The sequence below is a fragment of the Prionailurus viverrinus genome, chromosome B2 (genome assembly GCF_022837055.1).
Source record: "Prionailurus viverrinus isolate Anna chromosome B2, UM_Priviv_1.0, whole genome shotgun sequence".
Taxonomy (NCBI): domain Eukaryota; kingdom Metazoa; phylum Chordata; class Mammalia; order Carnivora; family Felidae; genus Prionailurus; species Prionailurus viverrinus.
The window spans coordinates 40,854,849-40,866,171 of NC_062565.1; the positions used below are offsets into that span (position 1 = coordinate 40,854,849).

An 11,323-nucleotide genomic window follows, 5' to 3' on the forward strand; every position below is an offset into this window, starting at 1 on the left:
CCATTTTTTTAATGTTTATTTATTTATTTTGAGAGAGAGCACGAGCCAGGGAGGGGCAGAGAAAGGGAGAGAGTCCCAAGCAGGCTCCGTACTGTCATCATGGAGCCCAACCCAGGGCTCGAACCCACAAACTGTGAGACCATGACCTGAGCCCAAATCAAGAGTTGGACACTCAACAGACTGAGCCACTCAGGTGCTCCAAAGCAACTACCCATTTAAATAGAAGCAAAGGAGTTCTCCAGAGAAGATACACAAATGGCCAATTAAGCACACAAAAACATGCTCAACAGCACTGGTCATTATGGAAACAAAAAAAGAACCACAGTGAGGTACTACTTCACACCTATTAGGATGGCTATAATCAGAAGGCAGACAACAATAACACATGTTGATTGGTGAGGATGTCAATAAATTGAAATCCATGTGCATTGCTGATAGGAATAGAAAATAGCACAGCTGCTCTGGAAAATAATATGGCAGTTCCTCAAAGAGTTAAACATAGAATTATCATATGATCCAACAATTTAACTTCTAGGTATATATTGCAAAAGAATTTCAAACAAAGACTCAAGTAGATACTTGTACAACCATGTTCAGAGCAGCATTATTCTTGGGAGACAAAAGGTAGAGCAGCTTAATTGTCCAACAGCAGATGAGTAGGTAAATAATATGTAGTTTACATACAGTGAAATATTACTCAGCTTAAAAAGGAAGGAAATTCTGACTCCTACTACAACATGGATGAATTCATCTTAAAAACATGCTAAGTGAAAGAAGCCAGTCACAAAAGAAAAAATACTGTGTGTTCCCACTTATATGAGGTATCTACAGTAGTCAAATTCGTAGAGACAGAAAATAGAATGGTGGCTGCCAGAGGCTGGAAGAAGGGAGGAACAGGCTAGTGTTTAACAAATACAGAATTTCGGGATGCCTGAGTGGCTCAGTCAGTTAAGTGTCCGACTTCGGCTCAGGTCATGATCTCGCGGTCCATGAGTTCAAGCCCCATGTCAGGCTCTGTGCTGACAGCTCAGAGCCTGGAGCCTGTTTCAGATTCTGTGTCTCCCTCTCTCTCTGACCCTCCCCCGTTCATGCTCTGTCTCTCTCTGCCTCAAAAATAAATAAATGTTAAAAAATAAAATCAAAACAAAACAAAATAAAATAAAATAAAATAAAATAAAATAAAATAAAATAGCAAATATAGAATTTCATTTGGGAAAGTTGAAAAAGTTCTGGAGATGAGGCTCCTGGGTGGCTCAGTCGATTAAGCATCCAACTCTTAATTTCCGCTGAGGTCACAGTTCATGAGTTCACACCCCTCACCAGACTCTGTGCTGACAGCATGGAGCCTACTTGGGATTCTCTGTTTTCCTCTCTCTCTGCCTATCTGTGTCTCTCTCTAAATAAGTAAATAAACATAAAAAAAAAAAAGTTCTAGAGATGAATGGTAGTGATGGTTGCCCAATAATGTGAATGTACTTAATGCCATAGACTTGTACACTTAAAAATGGTTAAAATGGTAAGTTTTATGTCATGTATATTTTGCCATAATTTAAAAAGAATTTAATAGGAGTATTCTAACTCCAAATACTAAAAGGTTGTCATTAATTCATACTGGTTTTTCCAGAGTGTCCCAAATTACTGGGGTGATAGTTAGGCTTTAAGAAAATCACAGGTCATATTCTTCTGATTTTAGAAGTTGAAGCAAAATACGTATTCCTCCAAGCTTCTTTTGATGCAGTAGATACATGAAGGCAAGAAGGTTTATTTTTCTCTTACTGGATTTAGAGAGGAAAAAATTCTAGTTCTAACCCTTCAAAAGTTAAGTGTTGTTTTTTTTTTTTTTCTATTTACTTTGAAGTTGGTGTCATCACATTGAAGTTAAAAGATACCTAGAAGGTGAAAGAGATGCTATAAGGTAAGTTAAAGATTATCAAAGATTGGGGGCACCTGGGTGGCTCAGTCGGTTAAGCATCCAACTCTTGATTTCGGCTCAGGACATGATCTCACGGTTGGTGAGTTCGAGCCCCTCGTTGGGCTCTGTGCTGAGAGCACAGAGCCTGCTTGGGATTCTCTCTCTCTGTCTTTGCCCCTCCCTCCCTCCCTCCCTCTCTCTCTCGCTCAAAAAAAAAAGAAGATTATCAAAGACTTGGTTGGGTGGTGAGAGGTAGGCAACAAGCAGGTTGTAAGTGTGCCATTCCTTTAAAATTGACCTCCCAGACCTTTATAAAGTGATTCCAGGAGGTAGAACATCCTGCTTTCATACTTTTTTCTTCTTAGTCTAACAAGAGTTTATGAAAGAATCAGATTTATGAGGAGCGCCTGGGTGGCTCATTTGGTTGAGCGTCCAGCTCTTGATTTCAGCTCAAGTCATGATCCCAGGGTTGTTGAGATTGGGCTCTGTGCTGAGCATGAAGCCTGCTTAGGATTCTCTCTCTGTCTCTCTCTGTCTCTCTCTGTCTCTCTCTCTCTGTCTCTCTCCCCTTCTGCCCCTTTCCCCCGCTCCCATGCATGCTTTCTCTCCCTCTCATTAAAAAAAAAAAAATCAGAATTATGAATATAAGTATAGTGCATTATTCTTGGCAGAAGAAACAAATAGCAAAGTTACTGTGTTTTAGAATGTTAGCTTTTTTAAAAATGTAGGTCCTGATGCACCTGAGTGGCTTAGTTGGTTGAGTGTCCAACTTCAGCTTGAGTCATTATTTCACGGTTCGCAAGTTCGAGCCCCACATCAGGCTTGCTCCTGTCAGCCTGTCGGCACAGAGCCTCTTTGGATCCTCTTTCCCCCTCTCTCTGCTCCTCCCCCACTTGCACTCTCCCAAAAACTAAATATTAAAGTAAATAAGATAAAAATTAAAATGTAGCTCCTTTTCCAAGTTTTTGTTAGCTTTGTTTTTCCCTTTTATTATGGGAAATTTTAAACTATCCAAAAGTATGAAGAATAATATGAGGCTCCACATTCCTGTCACTCAGCTTCAGTGATTATCAAATCATGCCTTTTTTTTTTTCTTCATTCACTTTTTTTAACCCCCTTCATTCCTTTTTGACATTAGCTCTATTTTGATTCCATAGTAAAGTATGCTATCCTGGGTGATGACAGATGTATTTCATCTGTTAATCTCTCCTTGGTTCTATTGTATACATCATCCATAAAAATCAGAAGGCCAGAGGAGATTGGCTGTTCTATTTCTTTGATTTTATAAATAGCCTGTCCCAAATCTAGAGATGATAGCACCCTAATTTTAATAGGTTGAGCCATGTGGAATTCTGATTGTTATAAGTCAAAAATGGTTGAATATCGCCAGTTTCATATGGTTCAACCCTACTGTCATGTGGGACAGTAGTTCTCTACTTGAAGTATGCATCATAATAACTTTGGGAACTTTTTACTCAGGCCTAGAGGTGCCTGGCTGACTCAGTCGGTAGAGCATGAGACTCTTAATCTTGGGGTCATGAGTCCAAGCCCCACATTAGGTGTAAAGATTACTTAAAAATTTTTAAATCTTAAAATAAAAATACCCAGGCTCCTACCTACCAAATCCAGTTTCTCTAAAGTTGACATGTGTGTCTCCCCAAAATTCCCCCCAGGTGACTCTGGAGTAAGATCTGTCTCAGTAACTCCCCCCCGGCTGTCTGTCCCTGCGGTAGGGACAGAAGGGGCAGGCCGTGTCGCACAGTGTGTGCTGGGCATAGGTGAGCACTGAGAGCAGGTCCTCACATACCAGTTGGATTTGGGTCTTTTACCTGAATTAACTTGTCACAGAACCAACAGGGCCGGGTATCGCTAAAGAAAGTCTGTGTTTTCTACTGCCTTCTCTCCTCCAACTCATTTCTGCCTCAAGGTCACCCTTAGTAAGCATATCTTTTGTGTCTTACCCTGAATTGTATGGTTGGGCTCTCCATTACTGTGCTGTTTCCTTAGAAGCCCAGGGAGGAGTGTCTTCCCTTCCTTCTCAGAGCTCCCACATTCTCACTTTAATGGGGCAGGTACTAAGTACTGTCTGCTACCTCGATAATGTATTCTGAGCTCTTCAAGTAAAAATGTAAACCCTAGGGCCCTGTGTTATTTAAGAGGGCCTTTTTAGGGGCACCTGGCTGGCTCAGTGGGAGAGCATGGGACTCTTGATCTCGGGGTTGTGAGTTCAAACCCCATGTTGGGTGTAGAGCTTACCTAAAAAAAAACAAAAGATAATAATAATAAAGACACTGCATCAAAAAACACGAGTGCCGTTTTAATTTCTGACTATGGCTTCTCATACCACTCATGCCACTGTGGTAACACCCAGTCACCCAGATTCAGTGTTCATTTTTTTTTTTTTTTAACTAAGAGTTACCTGTCATTGTTATAATAGGACTTCTAACTTGTTTTTTATGTGTTTTTGTTGGTTTGTTTTGTTTTGTTTTAGCTATCCAAGAGAATCCAACAAATTAATAGACCTTCCAGAGGATTACAGCAGCCTCATTAATCAAGCATCTAATTTCTCGTAAGTTCTGATATTCAAGTGTTGAGCCTTTCCTGCCATTGGAAGCACTCACTTCTCTACACAGAATTTAAGGGATTTTGTTGTTGTTCAGCCTCGTTTGGGTAGGGGAATTATAACGTTGGTTAGAGTTTTACCCTGCCCGACTTGTAACAGCATCATTCCAGCACGCTTCAGAATAAGATACGAGAAACGGGGCAGTGGGGGACAAATTTGTCACTACGGGTTATCTAAATAACCATTTACACTTTAATAAGAGCCCTTGGTAATGTTTTTAAATGTTTGACATAGAAGCAGTATAAATAATAATCCGTAGTACGAAAAATGGAACGTTACCTAGACGGTTGAAGCTGCCTTGTGTATTTCTCCCCTGGTGCTTCCTCCTCCCCTCACAGAGATCTACTGTCCTACCAAGGTGTTGAGCCTTCCTGTGCATGTACACGTTAGCCGCAAACGTTTATATTCCCAAACAGCATATATTTATTTCACATGTTCTAGGCTTTAAAATGGCACTCTACTGTATATACTCTACAGTTTTTGTCACTCAGCAAACTTCATAAGAGTTTTTATACGTTCGACATACATAACTTATAATTCATCACTTCTCACTCTTGTGTAGTATTTCATCACAGGATAGCAGAATTTACATGTTTTTTTCTCCTATTGATTTTACCGCTTCTCCAATTGTTGATAGATTATTTCCCATCCATGGTATTTGCGTGAGGTGTTCCCAATTTTAGAAATAAATTTGCCTGGGCCATAGAATATAGGCCTCTTTAGCTCTACTTAATATTGCAAAATTTTTCCAGGGTGGCTTTACCACCGTCAACTCTTTAACCACTCTTTGTTAGAGCAATGACTTGAGCGCTTTCTGTCCCATGGAGGTGCCCCAAATCAGGTGGTGATAAGAGCAGAGCCCCCACTCTGTGCCTTGTGTGTGGAACTCTGCTGTGCTCCCAGAGCTACTGCTGTCAGACGGAACTGGAAGGGGAAGACGTGGGAGCCTGCACCGCTCACACCTATTCCTGTGGTTCTGGGGTGGGCATCTTCCTCAGGTGAGGCCCGCTGGGCGCTTTTTCCTTCGCATCTGCCGTGGTATATGAATGTTGAGGGACAGCACAAGAAACCACTGTGTTGCAAAGAATTTTGAGACTGCTGTTCTCCTGTGTTTTACTCATTCGAGGAGCAGGGGAGCCTCCTCTCGTCACAGCTCATATTTGGCTCATGCTGTCTCTTTGCTGCTGCTTCCATGGTCATCCTTCCCACCTCCATGACAATTCAGTTCTGCTTTCTTTGTGCCTCATTCTAATGTGAAACTGTCCTTGATTTTCTGCCCAAATCCAATCAGAATTACTTCCCTTGTTTCCTTATGGCTTGGGATCCATACATATCGCTGACTGACGTATATACTGTTGACCCTTGAACAACACGGTTTGGAACTGTATGCAAGCCCACTTACATGTCAGTTTTTTTCAGTAAATACAGTACTGTAAATGTATTTTATCTTCTTTCTGAGTTTCTTCATAACTGATAACATCTTTTCTCTAGCTTGCTTTGTTATAAGGAAACAGTATATAATACATAAAACATGCAAGATGTGTGTTAATCATTGTCTATGTTATCGGTAAAGCTTCCAGTCAACAATGAACTATTAGTAGTTAAATTTTGGGGGAGTCAGAGCTTATACACAGATACTCAACTGCACGGGGAGGTTGGCACCCCTAACCACCGTGTTGTTCTCGGGTCAACGATGGTTGTATATATTAGATGATATACAGCCAATACTTATTAGTGACTACTGTGTAGTAGGCTTTGAGAATGCAGTAGTCAGCAAAACAGACAAAATCTCTGCCTTTGTGGAGCTCATTTTCTAGTGTGGGAGATAGAAAATAAACAAGGCTGATATGAATTTAGAAAGTGATACACTCAGAGGACAAAAAGTAAAGCAAGGAGAGAAATAGGAGATGGCAGATGAGGAGGTGGATTTTAGTTAGGGAACCGGGGAAGGTTCCCTGAGAAGGTGACTTTTGAATAAACACCGAAAGAAGTAGGAAGAAAACTCTAGGCAGGAATAGCAATTGCAAAATTACTGGGAAATGTGCCTGCTGTGTTCAGGAAACAGCAGTGAGTCTAGTGTCACTGGATTAGTGTGCACAAGGGGAAGTATTGTGGGGCCTGCTATGTCCTGGTGACATACCAGAGTCAGATGGAAGCCAGTTCAGGGTTTGAAGGAGAGAAGTGACATGAGTTTGAGCTCCCCTGGGGCATAGATTATATCCGTATCTTAGGTATCTTAGTCCCCTGGTACCTGACAACTTCTTACACATGACAGGTTCTCAATAAACGTTGAATTGAGCCAAATTATTAATACACAAAAAAGGTCAGGCAAATCTCTCAAAGGGTTGGGGAGATCCATTTTTAAATAGCCCTGAGGAGAAATATAAAAGCATTTTCTCTTCTCTGGCATATTTCAAAATCCTTTTGGTCATGTACAGTGTTGCGTTGTGTTTCAAGTCAACCTAATTCAGAATGTTTTTGTACATTTTTTCAATGAACAGTTTCTTCATAATAGCTGTTAAAATATCAGTCACTATTTTATGCTTAGAAGTTAATGATCTTTCTCACACTTAATTTTTTAAATGCTAGTATTATATGAGTCAGCAATTCCTAACCCAAAATGTGCCTTGCTGTATTGCCTTACAATGCAATCATTACTGGTTACAATACAATCAGTTTAATTACTTTTAAAACTTGGGTGGATGTGTTGATACTTTAAGTGTCTCTGCTATAAATGCTGTTTCTTCTCTTCCAGCACTAGTGTTGTTTATTTTTATAAGACTCGAGTCCATTAGGAACTGAATCCAGACATCCGTTACTGATCTAGAATGTATAAATGGTCTCTCTACAGAGTACGGGAATGTCAGGTGCTATTTTTAGCTGGCAAAACCAAAGGCTGTTTTTATTCTCCTCCTTACCTTGATGACTATGGGGAGACTGACCAGGGACTCAGGTAAGGGCCCATGCTGGGGGGCTGGGTTGGCTGACCCTGGGCCTCCAGAGCCTTCAGTACCTGGTGAATGTGGTAGGCCTGAGTGAGGTCTGCCTGCCAACAGCCCAGGGGCTGTAGACCTTCTGTTCTGGTGGAGGTGGACTCTTCCAAGGAGGGCACCCTGGCTGCCTCGCTCGCCATTACCTTTCCCAGCCCTTAGAATTTCATGATGGCCATGAAATAGACAAGAGGAAAGAATAGGAGAGAGTACAACTTTTTCCATTTATCACCCCAGAGAACCGTTGAAATGGCCATGTGGCGTCCACAGCATCAGAACACTGTGACGATAGCCTGTTGTGACTTGTGTGGCTTTGTATGAGGAGACCCATTGTTGTTCAGGTGATATAAAAGAGCAAATCTTAATTGATGAGAGATGTGTGTGGGGCTGGCTCTCGGTAGAGCATGGAACTTGACCTCAGGGTTGTGAGTTCAAGCCCAAGTAGGGCTTGGAGCCTACTTTAAGAGAGAGAGAGAGAGACAGAGAGAGAGAGAGAGAGAGATGTGCTTATCTTATTAACTTAAGAGTCTGGGAACAAAGAGAACATACAAAACAAAACAACAGTATATGAGGCTTAATTACTTCTCCTCTGGCTGCTTCTATTATATCATAAGAAAATGCTAATGGCACTTCCCTCAAGCACTATAAAAGAACTTCTTTCAGACCATCTTTTCGCCCAGAGGAGGTGAAAGTCTTAACCTAGACAGAACCATCCAGCCTTGGGGCGGAGAAAATGAACGCCTGGAAACCAAAGCAAGAGAAGTAGGGGGCTGCTCCGGGTGCTCAGCTGCAAGGTTACCCGCATATGCCACCTGGTGCTGGTTCTCCTGTTGCCCCAAGGAGCGTGGGCTCGTACGATAAAGAGCCCTGGTTAGCGAGTGACAGGACCGGTGTGCTCTGAAGCAGGAGCAAAGGCCACCAGCATGAACTCACCAAAACCTTTGCTTTGGGTAAATTAGACCCAGAAATTATTCACATTTGGCTGCTTTGCTTATTAGACTCTGGCTGAAAGACAGCACTCCGGGGAACATTTTTACCCTTGCAATTTTCCTCCCATTCCCTCCCCTGCCTCCTCCCTTCTTACTTAACATTTTAGCAGCAAAGTGGACGATGAATGGGTAGTTTTAGCTTCTCCCCCTACACTCTCCTGCCCAGGCCCACCCTCCCTTCCCTCACCCCAGTCTGAGTTAAGTTTAGCTCGCATGCGTTTTTCCTCTTCTTTTCGGCACTTACTCCCTTCAGCTGCTCCTAGCCAGCCTTCAGAGCTAATGTGTTATTAGCCACGGTCTCGTGCAGAACAGGAATTTTGCAGAGGATCTTAAACCAGTACTGGTAACTGTTCCTAAATCAGGAAAGGTTGGGGTGTAATAGATGAATAAACAGAATGCATCCTGAGTGACGTGCGTCTTCCTTCTAGACGGGGAAATCCTTTACACTTGTGCAAAGAGCGATTTAAGAAGATTCAGAAGCTTTGGCACCAACACAGTATCACGGAGGAAATTGGACATGCACAGGAAGCAAATCAGACACTCGTTGGCATCGACTGGCAGCATTTATAATTACTTCACTACCAAAAACAGAAACTTGGAGTTTTATAACCCAGTTGGCTTTTCAAGAAAGAGAATAGGAAATAAATTCTACTGAATTTGGAAATCAATTCTTTATTTAAGCTTTCCTTCCTAGTTTTGTTTTCATAGTTTCTGGCTCCAGGGACTGATGAAAATCACCTTCCATCAGCGGATTTTCTTGCACTGTTTGCTGTGTCCCTCAAACGTAACTGCTTGAGTTTTAGGATCCAGCAAGAAGCACTCTCTTCCCCAGCTGGGCACGACCCTTTGTGGGCATGTGACTGTGTTTGACCATTCCCAGTAGTCTGAGCCATGTTACATTACTGATCACGAGGAACTCCAGGCCTGAAGCTGATTCGACAGCGGCAGGAAAAAGTCTCTTTGGTCTCTTAGGGTCACACTTCTTGGTCCCTTTCAGTGACTCTCAACACTGGGATTGGGTCGCTGTCCCCTCCGCTGACGGGACCCTACCTCTAAGAGCAAAGCAGTGGATCTTAAAAGCGGCAATCCCTTGTCTCCATCGCTGTGAGCGGGTTGGGGCATGTGTGCACCTGTGGGACGAAGGGGAGAGGCATTTGCTTCGTATGCTGGGTGGTTTTCAGGGCTATAGAAGTTGGGTTTTTTTGTTACATGGTTTTTTGGTTTTTGTTTTTTGTTTTTGGCAAGACTTTTGGCTTTGAGAGAAAAACTCATTTTAAAGGGCTTTTTGAAACCTTAGAGTATCCTAATTTTTCAGAAAATATATTCCCATTTCTAAGACTAAACCGAGAGATTGTATGCATCCTGAATCAAACGCTAGGAGAAAAAATTAGAACTCGGTGTTTTGAGGTTTCCCTACCCCTTCCAGCATTTCCTGGAATAGATGAACTGCTGTTTACCTGCTGGCTCACTTAGTACATTCCTGGGACAGCCTCTGTGCCCAGGCTTTTTATTATTTTTAAACATTATTGTTCTTACTAAGAGGTGCCTTCCCAGAATGATAGCCACTTAGTAAAATAGCTTTTAACTCTTATATACTACACAGCCACTCTCGTTTGATACATGTGTGCTGAGAGCTTGAATACCCACGGAGAGTGATGGCAGATTTAGTGGAGGAATACATTCTGAGCCTCTCCGAGGTGGAGCTAAGGGACAAATGAATCATAAGAGGGTCTTGGATTTTTTTAGCCAATGAAAGTAACCCTTTCACTCAGTCCGTTTTGAATTGCATCTGAAAGTTCTGTTCCACTCAGCTTTGCATACACTGCAGTAAACCCAGGAGGAAGATCAGGATTCCAGACTTTAGGCTAAAATAAGTGGGAATGCAGAAGCCACATTCACTGCTTCTTCCACGGTAGTGTGTGACAGGAACCCATCCTCTGAAAGGATGACCTTAACCCTTTTTGCTTGGGACTGGCTCACCCAGCTGAGAGGAGGACCAACAGGAAGAAAATCCAACTTAGGACCCAGCACTCTCCCCCATTTTCTGGCCTTCTGTTCATAAGATCTGAGGCTGTGGATGGCACAATGATTTTAATGTTTATTTTGGCCTTTTTCACATCCCCGTTCCTTTAGCGTTAAGTCCAGCTTCTTTTGGCTTTTCTCCATATCTTCACCAAGCTTAAAGTAAGTCCAGGTTCCCTCTCTGTAAATGGATTATAAACATTTTTACCAAATCATAACAATACTCTGGCTTTCAGGAATGACTTCATAGAAGTCTGTTGTTAGCAGAGGGTGTCCCTGGATTTCATTCTTTGAGAATGTCAGGGAGTCTGATGAATTTACATGAAACAGCAACACACGCACCCTTCCAGTTTCTGGTGTGTGCATCATTAAGCTAATTGTCTTCCCTACCTAATGAATCATCTTAGTTTTTATGATTTTTTCCGCATGTATTATGTTTATTGTAGAAATGTTTATATAACATCCTTTCCATATCAGGGAAAATCATATCTGTTTAATAAATTGGCCATAACTTTAATATCTGTGGACATCTTGTAAAATTTGGAATGTATCATATGTAAAAAGTTTAAAGATATCCAAATAAATGCTTTAGGTGTTGACATTACTTTGAGTCTGCCTACATTTTCTTTGTTTTGTTTCACACACTTAAATGCCATGGAAATGTTCCCCATGTCACCTTGCTACAAATAAAGTGGAACATCTGTATTAGCTTGAAAATTAAGAGGCTTATATTCTTAGTGTCAATTATGGCCATTAGCCAAACCAACTTGACCTTACCAGAGAAAGC

At 41.8% G+C, this 11,323-nt stretch overlaps 1 protein-coding gene across 9 annotated transcripts in view; it reads left to right on the forward strand.

The window, feature by feature from the left end:
* Positions 1-11,140, forward strand: part of UBR2 (ubiquitin protein ligase E3 component n-recognin 2) — a 125,206-nt gene extending 114,066 nt beyond the window's left edge. For 5 of the 9 annotated variants that reach the window (XM_047858069.1, XM_047858070.1, XM_047858068.1 and 2 more), the window contains 5 exons: positions 1,859-1,915; positions 4,404-4,481; positions 5,363-5,533; positions 7,387-7,488; positions 8,943-11,140. In XM_047858069.1, coding sequence (XP_047714025.1) covers positions 1,859-1,915; positions 4,404-4,481; positions 5,363-5,533; positions 7,387-7,488; positions 8,943-9,084 — 550 coding nt within the window. In that variant the 3' untranslated portion in view covers positions 9,085-11,140. Of the gene's footprint in view, positions 1-1,858; positions 1,916-4,403; positions 4,482-5,362; positions 5,534-7,386; positions 7,489-8,942 lie in introns of those variants that run through there. The other 4 variants (XM_047858071.1, XM_047858072.1, XM_047858073.1 and 1 more) reach the window with 4 other exon arrangements.
* Positions 11,141-11,323: the final 183 nt, after the last annotated feature.